Source organism: Urocitellus parryii, chromosome 5 (assembly GCF_045843805.1).
Source record: "Urocitellus parryii isolate mUroPar1 chromosome 5, mUroPar1.hap1, whole genome shotgun sequence".
NCBI classification, from domain to species: Eukaryota; Metazoa; Chordata; class Mammalia; order Rodentia; family Sciuridae; genus Urocitellus; species Urocitellus parryii.
Window position 1 is genome coordinate 181,141,294 of NC_135535.1, and position 17,180 is coordinate 181,158,473.

General features: G+C 34.4%; 1 protein-coding gene across 3 annotated transcripts in view; it reads left to right on the forward strand.

Moving 5' to 3' along the window:
• Lcor (ligand dependent nuclear receptor corepressor) overlaps positions 1-17,180 on the forward strand; it is a 129,461-nt gene that overhangs the window by 56,510 nt on the left and 55,771 nt on the right. Inside the window, exons 3-4 of one of the 3 annotated variants that reach the window (XM_077798826.1) lie at positions 2,400-2,465; positions 4,528-4,607. In XM_077798826.1, the coding sequence (XP_077654952.1) occupies positions 2,400-2,465; positions 4,528-4,607 (146 nt within the window). Of the gene's footprint in view, positions 1-2,399; positions 2,466-4,527; positions 4,608-17,180 lie in introns of those variants that run through there. The other 2 variants (XM_077798827.1, XM_077798828.1) reach the window with 2 other exon arrangements.

Genomic DNA, 17,180 nt, shown 5'->3' on the forward strand with positions numbered 1-17,180 from the left:
CATTTCCTGTTGCTATGCAACTGCTAAATTCAATATTTATTATTAATAAAACTGAGTGGTATTAACATCCAGTGAACAGAGGGTAGCAAAATATAGCTTTACAGATCCAATAATATTTGTAAGGTTTGATGTATTATAAATATGAGCAAAAGAGGAGTGGCTTGTTTATAGTTAATATTTTGAGCAGAATTAGTTGTGGTTAAATATTTTGAGTTTATGACCAGACTTTTGGTTTTTATTTGCTTCCTTTTGGTCTTTTTCACTGTTTTTTGATCTATGATTTTTTAAGTGTCTGTGTAATCTATGATGTTTCTCAATCTTTTTTCATATTCCATTCTTTATAATTTAAAATTTTTGTTCTTCCATAGTCATCTTCTGCACATTTCCTTTGTAGTATTATTTCTTGCTATATTTACATTTTTCCTTTTCGAGAATTTATGCTTAGAATGCATATTTGGAATTTGTTATAATAAACACAGGTAAAAGAATATAGACTTGCTCTTTAGGATAAGAGCTGCCAGTAATTGCTTAGCTATATTTTCAGTGTGTGTTCAATGATTTCTAGATATTTAAACACTTTATATTTGTGAAATCAGAATTCCTTTTTGCAGGGATGAAAAGTAGGAATGCTTAAGAGTTGGAGACAAGCTATGAGACTTATTTTGGAGTAATTGCTGAGATCTGGTTCCAGGGCTAAGAGGATAGATAGCATCGAACAATTCCTTTTCATTATTTCACCACCAGCCCTCTGCCTGTACAACCTCTGACCCCAACACTTTCTCCTCCCTAATGTGGGGAAGAGCAAAGGACCATAGTAATTTAATGGAAAACATTTTAAGTATAGTAGGTAAATAATAAGCAGGCATAAGTACCTCTCATTTGTTGGAGTGGGTAGTTTGCTAATATCTTTGGATAGGAAGAAGTAAGGAGGATTGAAAATCATTTGCTCCCCTAATAGTAAGTGAAAAAATCTACAGTTTTAAAATAGTGCAGAAAAAACAATTCTCTAATTACAATGTAGATGACACAAACTCTGGAGGTTACTCTGTTGAAAATGATGGCTTACAATGTTATTTTTATAGCCAGATGAACAAGATACTATTTCTAGGGATCATCTTGTCTACCCCCTTAATCTTTCAAGTACTTTATTGTTTTATATTTAATATGTTGTGTTTGTGGTAAATAAATGGCTTATATATTTGAGCCTCAAAAATGTCCAGTAGCCTATATATTATTAGTGATTCCCTTTATCCTGAATATAAAAGTGCTGTTTAACAATTTAAAAAAATTACAAGGCTTCAGATGATAATGGATTATCTGACAAAATACACCGTTCCTGAAAATACTAGGAATTAATTTAACTCTTTTTATATTAATTACAATAGAATATCTGTGTATTTCAAAAGTATTATGTACACCACATGTGCAAGACATACTAATTCTCTTTAAAGATCATGGTTAATGTGCATATGGATTTATGTAATAAGTATTTGAGCCCACAGTGAGGTCTTTGAAACATAGTTTGGGAACCAGTGCTCTAAAGCTTTATTCCTGGTATATTGTATAGAACTATAATCTAATTCCCTTCCGTTTAGTCTCTTCATTCTTTCTTCAACAATCCAGAAAAATTAGCAAGATGTTTTCATTAAATAGACCAGCAAAATTTGTGTAATAAAGTTAGAAAAACTGCTTATTTTTTAATTTTCTATTTTATTCATGATGTAGAAGGATATGAGAGTTCTAAATATTTGTGTACAGGTATATTTGAATTTTTTTCTCCTTTTTTGTATGTATAATTAGTGATTTTATCTTTGTAAAGGAACTAACAAATAGTTTCACCTTGTTGGCAATATGAAATTTGGAGTTCTTTTTTCTAAAATATTGTGTGTGCATATGAGAAAGAGAGAAAGTTGTTCTCAGTGAGGATTTTCATTTAAGAAACTATTAACTTGAAAAAGTCTATGATCTCAATTGGTATTCAGAAAAATAATAATGTTCTAGATTATTCTAGAACATTGTGGAAGTTCTCAAATACTTTCACTCTTCAGTGAGAAAGTTGCCCTTTAAAATGGAGCTTGAGAGTTAATGTAAAAATTTTGTAGAACAAGCAAGAGAAACTCAGTTTACATTCTTCCATTAATTATTTCTGGTGTCTTTTTTCTTTCTTGATTGTGCTCTGAATTTTTGTTGATTATTAATCATTAACAAATGCAAATGCTCCTTCTACATTTGTCATTGACACTTTTTCTTTAGCATCCCTTCAATAATAATAATCTGGGATTCTTGAGAACTGGAGAAAACATCATCATTTTTCTTGTAACCAATCAGTATTACCATAGTGGATATTATATTATTGTGATGATGGATTCTTTTTTTTTTTTTTTTTAAATCCTTTTTAGGGTTTGAAAGTATTCTTGAAGGGCTGTTTGGACCTGCATTATTTAAAGATCTCAGTTTATTTAAAGGTATTCAAAATATTTTTGGTATTTCAGATTATTCCTGGTGACAAATATGGTACCTTGGTAATTTAAGCTTTATGTCTCATCATTTTTATTTGCAGTTTTATGAGGGTTAGAGCTATCTTCATGTAAGCTTTGCGTGTGGGGGGGGGAGGTGTGTTTAGTTGATATTGTTAATATATGCATGATTAGCACATACCAGTGAGCAGTTTGGTGAAGAATTTTGAGTTAAGAATTTTAAGACTTAGCTGTTGGTATAGTTCATTACCCTGTACCCAGTTTTCAGTGGTAGAGAACATTCTTAGATGTATATACAAGGCTCTGGGTTTAAAAATTTAAGATAAAAGAATTTTAAGACATAAGAAGCATGTCTACTCTTAGTGAAGATTTTGTTAAACAGTGTTTTTGTTTTTTTTTTTTTTTTTTTTTTTTTTTTTTTTATTGGTCGTTCATAACATTACATAGTTCTTAATACATCATATTACACGGTTTGATTCAAGTGGATTATGAACTCCCGCTTTTACCCCGTATACAAATTGCTGTATCACATCAGTTACCCTTCCATTGATTGACATATTGCCTTTCTAGTGTCTGATGTATTCTGCTGTCTGTCCTATTGTCTACTATCCCCCCTCCCCTCCCCTCCCCTCCCCTTTTCTCTCTCTACCCCTTCTACTGTAAATCATGTCTTCCATTTGTATTCTCTTGACTTACCCCTCCTTACCTCTTATATGACATTTTGTATAACCCTGAGGATCGCCTTCCATTTCCATGCAATTTCCCTTCTCACTCCCTTTCCCTCCCACCTCTCATCCCTGTTTACTGTAAATATTCTTCTCAAGCTCTTCGTCCCTACCCTGTCCTTGTTTACACCACTTATATCAAAGGAGTCATTTGGTATTTGTTTTTTAAAGATTGACTAGCTTCACTTAGCATAATCTGCTCTAATGCCATCCATTTCCCTCCAAATTCTATAATTTTGTCATTTTTTAATGCAGAGTAATACTCCATAGTGTATAAATGCCACATTTTTTTTATCCATTCATCTATTGAAGGGCATCTAGGCTGGTTCCACAGTCTTGCTATCGTGAATTGAGCTGCTATGAACATCGATGTAGCAGTGTCCCTGTAGCATGCTCTTGTTAGGGCTTTAGGGAATAGACCGAGAAGGGGAATAGCTGGGTCAAATGGTGGTTCCATTCCCAGCTTTCCGAGAAATCTCCATACTGCTTTCCAAATTGGCTGCACCAATTTGCAGTCCCACCAGCAATGAACAAGAGTGCCCTTTTCCCCGCATCCTCTCCAGCACTTATTGTTGTTTGACTTCCTAAAGGCTGCCAGTCTTACTGGAGTGAGATGGTATCTTAGGGTAGTTTTGATTTGCATTTCTCTGACTGCTAGCGATGGTGAGCATTTTTTCATGTACTTGTTGATTGATTGTATGTCCTCCTCTGAACAGGCGGGTGGACCAATGGTACAGAATAGAGGACACAGCAACCAATCCACAAAACTACAACTATCTTATTTTTGATAAAGGGGCTAAAAGCATGCAATGGAGGAAGGATAGCATCTTCAACAAATGGTGCTGGGAAAATTGGAAATCCATTTGCACCAAAATGAATCTGAATCCCTATCTCTCGCCTTGCACAAAAGTTAACTCAAAATGGATCAAGGAGCTTGATATTAAATCTGAGACACGGCATCTGATAGAAGAAAAAGTTGGTTATGATCTACACGCTGTGGGATCGGGCTCCAAATTCCTCAATAGGACACCCATAGCGCTAGAGTTAACAAATAGAATCAACAAATGGGACTTACTCAAACTAAAAAGTTTTTTCTCAGCAAAAGAAACAATAAGAGAGATAAATAGGGAGCCTACATCCTGGGAACAAATCTTTACTCCACACACTTCAGATAGAGCCCTAATAACCAGAATATACAAAGAACTCAAAAAATTAGACAATAAGATAACAAATAACCCAATCAATAAACAGTGTTTTTGAAATTGATTTATTTTCTTAAAAATTCAACTTCATGATTATTAATTTGTCATTCATTTTATTTTTAGAGTGTGAACCTGAAGGCATTTCTGATTGGACTTTTGATGAAAATTGTCTGTTCTGTTGCTTGAGAAGAGATAAAGTAAAGGTAACCAAGAAATTTGTGAAACTTGTGTAAAATATTTTAAAGTTTCTTAAAAAAAAACTTATCACTTTGTTAGAGGATTTATAGGAAAGGGAAAGTGTTTAAAGGGTTTTTGATAGTAACTTTGCATTTTAAACTGTTTCTTGTCTGTTGGTTATCCTTCTGAGAAATCTGTATCCCAGGATGCATTTATTTATATAGTTCATTAGGCAGAATAATTAGGTTTATCCTGATATGAAGTTATATGACAATTCAAGAAATGGGATTCACTTTTAGTACAAAAAAAAAACAGTAACATAGATCTTGATCAAGTATTTAATAATTCATATATTTATGATATACTGTGGTTTATACCTTAAAGTAAGATTCTTTTGGGGTCATGAATGCTGTTTGTATTCAGTTGTAGAAATTAGCTGAACTTTTGTGTTTTTATCATTGTATTGCTTTGTGTCAACAGGCTTTTGGTTTGGAAATATTTCGGTTATTGAAACTGTTGATAATGATTTACTGTCTTGTATTTCTTTTCATGCTACTTACCCCCCCCCCCCCGTTAAAATTTTTTTTGTAGTTGTAGATGAACAGCATGCCTTTATTTGTTTATTTTTATTCGGTGCTAAGGATTGAACCCAGTGCCTCATAATGTGCTAGGCAAGCACTCTGTCACTGAGCTACAACCCCAGCCCTGTGTTTCCTATTTTAAAGCCAAGGAAACATTTTGAGTCTTCCTCCTTCTGTGTACACTGAATTTAAATCCTTGACCAGGTTCTCTCAGTTTCTCCCTCTAATGAATTCCCTTCTTTTTCATTTCTACAGTGAAATTACTGTGAAACAGTAGTAACCATAGTTTAGACACCAGTCACTATTTCTGGACCACTGAAATAACATGATTGGTCCTTCTCAGTTTTCTTCAGGCTTTTCAATACTACTATTAAGTTAAACTCCTTACCCCCAATCATCACCCCTCAAATAGTGTGGAAGTATTACCCTGTACTCAGTTTTCAGTCACTTTCTCATTGTCTTCTGGATCCACCACCCAATTCTTAGTGTGACTCAGTACCTAACACAATTCAGTCTGATTTTCTTTCTAGTATTCTATATAATTTCCTTTGAACTAAACTAAAAATCTGAGAAATTTAGTCTGATCATTTGTATTAAACAACATGTTTTTACTAGTCTTTGGACTGTACCATTGAATACTTGTTCTCTCTAACTTGAAAGTCTCTTGCTTTTACTCTAAGCGCCCCGCCCCCCATATGTTGTATATCTATGCTCTAATGCTGTTTCATCTTTTACTCTGGTTTTGTTGTTTGTTTTGGTTGGTCTTGGTACTGAGGATTGAACTCAGGGGTACTCAACCACTGAGCCACAATCCCTAGCCCCCTTTTTATTTAGATTATTTATTTATTTAATTTATTTAGAGACAGGGTCTCGCTGAGTTGCTAAGTGCCTCACTAAGTTGCTGAGGCTGGCTTTGAACGAACTTGCAATCCTCCTGCCTCAGCCTCCTAAGCAGCTGGGATTACAAATGTGTGCCATCACACCTAGCTGTTTTGTTTTTGATGGGATGTTTTGTTTTGTTTCACTACTGAGAATCCAGTCTCAAACAGTTGATCTAAATGCCCAACCTTTTTAAAAATTTTGTTTTGAGGCAGGGTCTATTAAGTTGCCCAGACCAGCCTCCAAACTTGCCTCAATCCTTTTATCTCAATCTACCGAGTAGCTGGATTGTAGGTGTGCACCAATGTGCCTGGCTTTCATGCAGTTGTTATAAATTTTATACAACTAATTATTTGACATTTAATATTCTGCCTTATTCTGTTCATCCTTTTCTATGTTTGAATTTTCTGTCGTTCCTGGTTATATTTGTCAACTGCTGAAGTCTAGAACATGCCATATTCTTCTTTGTTCCCTTCAGTGTAGTCACTTTAACACTGTTTGATTGTTGGCAAGTTGCTTAAAATCTAAAGCCACCAGTTAACAGTTTCTTAATATTATTCTTTTGTGGCATCTTTTTCTTGTCCCCCACCCCCACCCCCCGAATGAAAAAGTTGTGACTCTCTGAAATGGTGTGTTTTCATTGAATTGATGAGGAAGTTTTGAAATTTAATTTCTTTTGAAAGCAACCAGAAAACGAAAGATGTTGTTCTGAGTTAGACTACCAATGAAGTTGAAAATCATCATTGTAAACTGTGTGTGTATTATGTGCATCTTGGCTCTTATTGAGTAAATCATTTAATATGAATTTTGGTAGAGTAGAAGAAAGAGCGATTGTCTTTAACAGGTTAGGATTGAGAAGACAGCCATTCTATTTGGCAGTTGAATACAGTATTTCTTGTAATATGATTTAAGAGTTTTCTATTGCTGCATGAGGCTAAAATATTATATGAATATTAGGAGAAAATGCTGAAATAGAAATTTATGGAACATTACAACATTTAACCCCCCCCTTTTGTAAGTGTTTGAAGTTTTACAGTTTTTAACTAGTTTTCTGAGTAGAAAATATATTTCCAATTGACAACTCCAGAGAACACTGTTTTTCTTCATTAGATACTATACTATTTTTCTTTGTCATTTATTGTTTTCACAGAGACCCATACAGCTATAATGGAGAGTAGGAAAGAGCCTAGATTGTGTGAATTGTCATGTATATATCTTTTTGTTGTGGGATTCTTTGTGCAAATCAAGAGCATCTCAACTAAGAAGGATTGGAATCTGGAAATTAAGTGTATCCATTGGGATAAAGGTTAAACTTGAAAAGAAAGAAAAAAAAACCTGGAGAAGAAGAAAATATCAGGCTGAGCACAAGTGGAACAACCTCGTAATCCTGGCTAATTGGGATTGTGAGATAGGAGACTGCCAAGTTTGAGGCCATTGAAGTCCACTTAGTGAGACTCTGTCTAAAATAAAGTTTAAAAAGGGTTGGGGAACATAGCTCAGTGGTAGAGCATGAGGCCCTGGTTTCAATTCCGAGTACCACAAAATAAAAATAAAAAGCAGATGTAGGGGTGGGGTGGAAAGGGAAATATCTGGAAAGTGTGGTAATAACCAATAGATGGCAGTATTGAGCATGATATTGGAATCCTGAGTTTCAGGTTGGAATGATGACATAATTTAGGTAGTGTTTGGAAAAGCAGTAAGAAATAATGGTCTGATATTTGAGTAGGAGATGGAAGTTTTGTGTATTTTTTAGTTAATTGGATTTTCAGTGAATACTGAGACTGTTAGAATGAGTAAAATAAATACATTACTTGTTTTCTTCATAAAACATGTAGGTGAAAGATACGAAATAGTCTGTCTTTCAGAGATTTGAACAGAGATTGTCTAAAGATTAGAGTAGTCTCCCTTATTTGGGGGGTATACATTCCAAGAACTCCTCCCCATTAGATGTCTGAAACCACTAATATATATCTAGATATATTAGTATTAAACCATATATATCTAGATATATCTATATAGATAGTGTATTTTCATTGAATTGATGAGGAAGTTTTGAAATTTAATTTGGTTTGAAAGCAACCAGAAAATGAACGATGTTGTTCTGAGTTAATATATATATATATATATATATAAAGTATCACAGTAAATATTTGTAAGTATTCTTTTTATAATACTAGATTTTCATCATACAGTAATTTTAGCATCTATTGATAAATATTGCCTTATAAAATATTACTGTGATTATGTGACAGTTAATGTGTGTATACACACACAACACATTGTGCAGTAAAACAGTTGTGGCATATAAGATCCTACAGAGGTTAGAGATATAATTTGTAAGGGGAAAGTAGCTAACATTTCATGAACATCTATTTTGTGCCAATTACCTTTATATGTTACCATTTAATCTTCAAAACAACTTATAATGAAGTGGTTAAAGGTATCCCAGTTTTATAAATAAAGAAGTGTAGGGCTGGGGTTGTGGCTCAGTGGTAGAGCGTGTGCCTTGCATGTGTCAGGCACTGGGTTTGATCCTCAGCACCACATAAAAATAAATAAAGGGATTGTGTCCATCTACAACTAAAAAAATATTTAAAAAAAAGAAATGGGAAAGGTCAGGAAGTGAGATTGTTATAGGCAGAATCACATAGCTGGGATTTTATTTGTTTTTAAGAGTTCATACAGTTTAATAGCAACATTAGGGACAGGATTGGGGGAAGTGGAGAGCAAGGTAAAACAGGATTTGGCATTACTTAGGTGGACAGAGGGAGAGAACATGAAAGTAACTGAGCTTGACCATATTAAAAGGTCCAATCTTAGCTGTGTTAGAAATCTGTGTATGCTTCACTGACTGCCTGACTTGTTTGGTTGCATCTTTCCTTCTAATTGGGCAAAATGTAGGTACCCGATAGAATATAATAGGTGAGGTACTAAGAAGTTGGAAGGCTTCATAAACTTGGCAAAGTGTAATGTTAATAGCTGTTTTGAGTGCTTCCACATGCCAAGTATATGTTCACAGTTCTCTTGTTTATTACCTAGTCATCAGGGTTTTAAACTTTTTTGGCTTCTTTTAAAAATAATAGTAGGCTTATAAAGAAGTTGCAAAAATCATACAACAAATTCCTATGTACCCTTTAGCCAGATACCCAAATGTTTTTATGTAACCTCCGTATAATTATAAAAATCAGGAAATTAACATTAATTCAATACTATTATGTTCTGCACATCTTTAAAAATTAACCAGTTACTCCAGCAATATCCCTTTTCTGGTCCAGGAGCCAATCTAGAATCACATTTTATATTTTGTTGTCATATCTTCTTTAGCCTGCTATAGTTCTCAGTTTTACTTTGCCTTTCTTAATGTTGATACTTACGATGAATACTGGCAAGTTGGTATGTAGATTTTACCTCTCTGTTTGGTTGTACCCAAAAGTCCTCATGACTGAAATTCAGCTGTACATTTCCAGCAGGAATTCCATAATACTGATATTGTGTCATCCTTAGTAGACCATGTCAGAAAGCATGTGAGCATGTTTACTATGATCACTTGGTGAAGGTGTTATCTGTCAGTTTCTGTACTAAAAGGTTTTTATTTTCCCTTTTTATTTAATATATTTATGGAGAAATACCATGAAATTTTTAAAATATTCTTTTAGAATACTAGTTTTTTCATCATACAGTAATTTTAGCATCCATTGATAAATACTAACCTTATAAAATATTACTGTGATATGTGACAAAATCATGATTTTTTTTAAAACCTTATTTCCTCTGTTTTTATTAGTTGGCATTCTATTGGAAAGAAGAACTTTGCTTTTTCCTCCCATTTATGTATTTGTTTTTTAATCTTTCAGTATGAACTTTGGATTCTTATTTTATACTAAAAATTATAATTCAATACCATCTTTGTGTATTTTGCAGTTCAAATTATTTCAGGCCATTAAGAGCCCTTTCATAGGCTGGAGTTATAGCTCAGTGGTAGAGCACTTACCTAGTACGTAAAGCACTGGATTTGATCCTCAGCACCACATAAACATAAATAAATAGAATAAAGGTATTATGTCCATCTTCAACTGAAAAATATTTTAAAAGGGAAAAAAAAAGTCCTTTCATGCACTTTTTTTTTTTTAAACCCGTTTCTCTTTTTTTTTCTTTCCTCCCCGCAACCCCAGCACTTATACACTGTTAGCACCAAAAAATGCCCTGGAGTTATCTATGCCTTTACTATCCCAGCCCTGGGTTTCTTCAAGGAGCCTACTTCCTTTTAATTGAAGAATTGTATAAAAATGTAAGGTGTTGGCATCATGAGTACTCCGGATGTATGTTACTGAAATACACTACATCTGTATTTTTGCTGTCTATTAAAAACCATTTCATGAAATGGTTACTGATTGCAGATTGTGTTGAAGTGGGTATGATGAGCTGATAACCGTAGTAATGAAAGTATGCTGGAAAGATAGAAAAGATAAGAAATTTCTTTTAGTATTTAATGTTCCTAAAAATGGACTCAACTCCAAGTGAATAACCTATTCTTGTGTATGGCTAAAACAGAGAAGAGGTAGCTATTTTAGTGGTACATGGATGATTCCCTAAGGATGATGGGAGAGTAAGATATTATACCAAAACATAAAATTAGTTTATTATAAGGCTTTAGTAGGTTTAATGTTTTGATTGGCATATCAAAATAAGAAGTTAGGAACTTGAGCTGTGTTTTTGAAGAATGCATAGTTCTGGATAAACAGAGAGGAGAATGGCTACATTGTGGATAGAGCAGAGCATTTATTTTTAAAAAGTAACCATTGACCACATACAAACAAAGATGTTGTGACCACCGAAAACTGAAAAATAAATATTAAAAAAAATTCTCTCTCTCTCTCTTTAAAAAAAAAAAAAAGTAACCAGTGACATGGATGGAGCCAGATTATACATATCCTTCAGTGCCCAGCTAACTCATCAGTCATGTAACTAGATCCTTTTCATGTTTGTTCTTATTTCATCATGTTGTGCATGTTTGTACTGAACATTTCATAGTTCTTCTGATTCATGAACATGCTTTAATTAAAAGTGGAGGTATATCATTTTAACATCTAAACGTTTACTGTTTTTTAGTACAGTGAAAGTTTATAATAAGATGCTGGGCATGATGGCACATACTTATAGTTCAGCAGCTTGGGAGGCTGAGACAGGAGGATCACAAGTTCAAAGACAACATTGGCAACTTGGGAAACCTGTTGGTCATTTGGTTGGTTGGTAGGTAGATGGATGGATGGATAGATAGGGAGTGACTTAAAACTGGGGATATAGTTTAGTAGGCGAGAACCCCTAGGTTTAGTCCACATAGGGTAGGGGGTGGGTAAGAAAAAGATTGGGGTTATAAAGTTCAGTGGCAGAGTGATTTTCTAGCATGAGAGAAGCTGGGGTTCTAGTCTAAAGCACTAGTGCGCGCGCACACACACACACACAAATGTTTATAGTAGCAGTTACTAATTCTAGCTATTTTCTCATTGTATTGAATATATTACTTGGGGTGTATTCCATCCTGCTTGGTGTGGCTTGCCTTTTATGTTGTCCTGGAGTACCAAAAATCAGTATGTATTCACGGTACCTATTGTATGCAGGGAACCGTGGAAGAATCCATGTAATTGCTTTCTACTATGAGAAAGAAGAAACAAATATTAGACAGTTAAGTAATATTTATATATGAGATTTAAGTTGATACGAGTTAAACAGATACTACTTGGCTAAGGGTACAGCTCAGTGGTAAGAGTACTTGCCTGTCATCCTCGGGAACCTGGGTTCAGTCCCCAGCACTGCCAAACCCAAAATAGTAACAACATATTGTACAAATGAGTACATGATTAATGAGTTCCTCAGTTAATTGTACATATCTCAATTGGGACCTCATCTTCTTCAATTTCTAGAACTTTCATGTATATTATTTTTAAAAAAAATTGACAAAGTGAATTAATGCCTAGCCCAAAAGCTCCTTTCTTAAATATCAAGAGGGTTTCCTTCTTCCATTCTACAGAGCAAATAGAGTTAGAGAAGCCATTAAATGATAATTAACTCTACTTTGTTCAGTTTTATATGATTAGAGTTAATTAACTGAGTAATTAGCAATTTATTAAATATTTGGTTCTGTAATTGGCCATAGAGGTTAACAGAAGTCAAAGACCAGATCTGCCTTTGTTTGTGGAATGTTGAGGAGACCATGGATGATTGAAGCAGCTAAACCTATAGTCCATCAAGAGATTCAACTCATCCTTATTATTCACTCAGCAAAACTCTCATGTATGTAGGAAACTTTGAGAATGGAATCTCCTTCATTTTTATATATAATATTTTAGAAAATAGTGGATAATACAAGAAAATATAAATGTTACAGCAGTTAAGAGGTGCAAAAGATGAAAAGATGATACCAACCAAGTTGCTTAGTCAGGAGGTGAAACACAAGTTGTCCTTAAAAGGAGATCTGGCTGGGCACAGTGGCACAAACCTGTAATCACAGCAGCTTTGGAGGCCAGGGCAAAAGGATGGCAAGTTGAAGGCTAGCTTCAGCAACTTAATGAGACCCTATCTCAAAAGGTATGGGGATATAGCTCAGTGGTCAAATGCTTATGGGTTCAACACCAGTTATTAAAAAAATAAAATAAAATAGAGTGATTGATTTGCTCATTGTTTGTAGAATGCAGGAGGCATTTATAGTGAGAATTTATTGGAAGCTCTTATAATAATCCTGAAAATGAGCCTGGACTACAATGGTGACAGTGATTGTTATGCACAGAGATGTATGTAGTGAATCTGGAATAAAATATTGCCTGTACTTAATGATTGCATGATTGTATAAATAAGAGATTAGAAAATGACAATTGTTACTGACTCTAGGCTTTGAATCCAAGATGGCTTATGAGAAAGGGAGAAGGTGAGGTGGCCAATTTTATAGAGTAAACAGGGATGTGTAAATTGAGTACATATACAAGGTCTAGAATGAATACTTATTTGCAGAATTTCAAATACTTATGATAATGAGAATATCTAAGGAAGTGAAATTTTTGAGGGGTAAAGTACAAAACACCTAGACTCACAGAAGAAATTCATTTTCAAAAGTAGGAAGAAGAAGAATCAGATTGGAAAGAAAATAGAATTATAGAATAAATAAGATACTTGTTTTGCATCAGATATCTTTCAGGAGCCATGCTGTGAAATGACTAGGGGGTTGTATTGTAATGTTTGCTGTACCATTTCATAGAATGAACCTTACATGAATTGAGCAAGTACCCTAAAAAATATTTTGAAAGCATAGTTTCTCAAGACTACTCATTGTGGGAGCCAGACAATAAGTCTGACATAAAGTAGGAGTTGTGGCAGTTAATAGGATATACACTAATAGTTTGAAAAGTTGTTAGAGAAAGAAGTGATGATGAAAACAGGAACATAGAAAGAATAAGAAAAGGATTTAGGAGGCACGGGGAGCTTAAGTAATATTTATACTCTTGGAAGAAGCCATAGGAGAGGAAGAAATTAAAGCTATTAAGAAGGAACTGTTGAAGGAGGCAGAATTGTAAGAAAACCAACAAGAAATTAGTTACTGAACAGTGATAGGAGATTAATGTTAAAATTAGAATATAGTCAGTGTAACTGAGGATCTTAAAATTGTCAGGATTTGGTAAACAAGGCAAGAATGCCTCAGTATAAGAACCCTCACGGATTGACACATCCAAGGTGAGAGCAGAGAATAATGAGAAACTTTTATATAATGAATTTTGTTTATAAACATAATAAGGGGAAAATAGACTGTAGTAATAAATCTTGTATGGATTTGTTGTTCAGAAACTTCAGTTTATACCAGAAACAAAAAAAGGTAGTTTCAAGAAAAGTACTAAGAGTGCCTGGTTCAGCATTGCATTTTTAAGCAGGAGAAAATTACTGAAGTTAGATAATAAACAAGATCTTGTTTCTTAACAGTGTTGCATTATGTCAGTGTAAAAAAATCAGATAATTGGATAGACATTAAGGTACCTTTCAACTCTAGTAAAATTTTCTGATTCTAAAAAAAATATTTTTTGATATCTTACTTGGAGATTCTTATAATTAATCAGTGCCATGAATAAATTTAGAATATCCCAAGTCATACACAAAAATTGAATTAGAGTTACTGTAATTTTAAAAAATATTTTTTAGTTGTAGATGGACACAATACTTCAATTTATTTTTATGTGGTGTTAAGGATCAAACACAGTGCCTCACACACTGAGACACTGTACCCCAGCTTAGAGAGTTATTATATTGTTCCTCTGTTTCATTTCAGTGTCTTATATGGAGTCAATCTGTCATTCCTGCCTGCCTGTGAGTGTAGGTCTCACTTTTTTTCCCCTTCATGAACTGCTATTTGCCCTTTGTGCTTTCTCTTTGTTGTCTCCTCTCTATTATGAGAACTTATATGTATTTGGCTTCTCTTCATTCATTCCCTATTCTTGTTAGCCATTTGTATATTGTCCCTGGAGAAATGTCTATTCAAGTCCTTTCCCCATTTTTGAATCTAGTTGGTTGTTTCTTCTTGTTGAATTGTAGTTTATGGTGAACATTTGATTTGCAAATATTTTCTCTCATTCCATACATTGATTTTCATTTTGTTAAGAGTATCTTTTGATGCACAGAATGTTTTCATTTTGATAAAATACAAATTGCATTTTTTCTTTTCTTTCCTGCCATATTCAAGAAACCTTTGTCAGATGCAATATCATAAAGCTTTAACCTGTTTTCTTTTAAGAATTCTATAATTTTAGCTGTTAAATTCAGAGTTTTGATTAATTATAGATTAATTTTTATATATAGGGTACATAGGGCTCAGTTTTTTTCTTGTGCATGTGAATATTCATTTTCCCAGCATCATCAGTTGAAAAATGTGTCTTTACCCCAATCTAATGATCTTGTCACTTTTGTTGAAAATATCTATGTGTTTTAGTCAGCTTTTTCATTGCTGTGACCAAAAGATCTGACAAGAACAATTTTAGAGAAGGAAAAGTTTATGTGGCACTTAAGAGTTTCAGAGATACCAGTTGATAGACAGCCGACTCCCTTGTTCTGGGCCTGAGGTGAGGTAGAACATCATGGTTGAGGGGTATAGAGGAGGAGAATGGCCCAAGACAATGCAAGAGAGAGCTCTGCTCACCAGGAACAAAATATACCTAAAGGCATCCTCCCAGTGACTTATTCCTTCCAGCTACACCCTACCTGCCTTCAGTTAATACCCAGTTAATCCATATCAGTGGATTAACCCACTAATGATGCTAAAACTCATTTTAGTCATTTCACCTTTGAAAATTTTTGAATTGCCGTCTGTACACGAGCTTTTGAGGGGATACCTCATATCCAAATTATAACACCATGCATATGAGGGTTTATTTCTGGGCTGTTTCTGTTCTGTTGGTCTAGGTTGTTTTGTCTTTATGACAATATTGCCCTTTTTTTGGTGGGGGGTGGGGTGGGGGTACTTGGGACTGAACCCAGAGGCGCTTAACCGCTGAGCCACATCCCCATCCCTTTTTGTATTTACTTAGAGACAGGGTCTCACTGAGTTGCTTAGGGCCTTGCTAAATTGCTGAGGCTGGCTTTGAACTCAGAATCCTCCTGCCTCAGCCTCGTGAGCAGCTAGGATTATAGGCATGTGCTACCACACCCGGCCCACACTGCCTTTTAGGAAGGGTATTACTGTAAATTTGTAATAATTTTGAAATTAAGAACTTTGTTCTCAGGAAGATTATTTTGCCCATTCAGGGGGTCCCTTGAGATTCCATTAAATTTTAGGATCCAGTTTTTTATTCTGAAAAAAGTCATTAAAAAATTTTAAATATTTTTTAGTTGTCAGGGTATCTTATTTTATTTATATGTGGTGCTGAGAATCGAACCCAGTCGATCACACATACCAGGCAAGTGCTCTGGCGCTGAGCTACAACCCCAGCCCGTCATTGAAATTTCTATAGGGATGACATTAAATTTATAGATTGGTTGGGGTAATAACATCTAAATATTAAGTCTTTGACTATTTTTTTTTGAATAAAATTTCTTAAGCTCCTTATTTCTGTAGTTAAAAATCAGTAACTACATACTTGTAATTTATCAAAAGCCTCTGGTGATATAAGAAATACACAAGTGCTGAGTGATACAAAGAAGTGGTAACCAAAGATGTTATTTTTAAAGGAATTCATAGTCTATAAGAAATAGATAAATCAAGTTATAAAACTATGGATGTGTGAAGTGCTGTAGGAGTTTTTAAAAAGTCAAAATTCCCCCAGCCAAACTTTATAATGCTTTTGCCTAAAATATGCAGTTAGATGTCCTTGAATTTTTAATGACTGATATGACAGTCATTGTGGAGAGCAGATAGAAGTTGTTCAGGAAGCCTTCTGATAAAGTTGAGCCTATGGATGAAAATTAAGGGATAGTATTTACTTTGAATTTCCAACAAGTAGAAACATAAGAAACTCTGTGGGGATGTCAAAGAATCAACAAAAGTTTTGTACCCTGATCAGTGCTATAGATAAGCAAGAAAGAAGAAGGAAAAAGAGATCACAGTCTGAACATTTGACAAAGAGACTGGATGAACAAGTTGAAGCTATGATAGGGTCAGGTAAGGCTTGTCATATAAAAATATTCTTCATTGTTAAAATCTCAACATAGGTCATTGGTCTATGTCCATTTTCTACTAGTAACACAGACTGGGTAAGTTAGAAAAAAATTGGCTTATTTTGACTCACAGTTCTAGTTCAATATTGGGGAGCCACATTTGGTTTTGGCAGCTGGCTGGCAGCATCTTGAGATGACACAGGTATGACATAGCAGAGACAAGGATGTTTGAGACCTCCTCCAACTGACTTTTAACCTCACGATAACCCATTAACCTGTTTGTGAAAGCAGAGCCTAATCACTTCTAAAAGGTCCATTACAGTTTGGATATGAGATTTCCCCCTTGTCTCCCCAACCCCATAAATTCAAATGATAGAAAATGCAGGAATGTTTGGAGGTGAAATGATTAGATCATGAGAACTATATTAATTCATCATGGACTCAATACATCCATTTGATGGATTAATAATTTGAATGGACCACTGGGTGGTAAACTGGCTGGTAGGGTGTTGC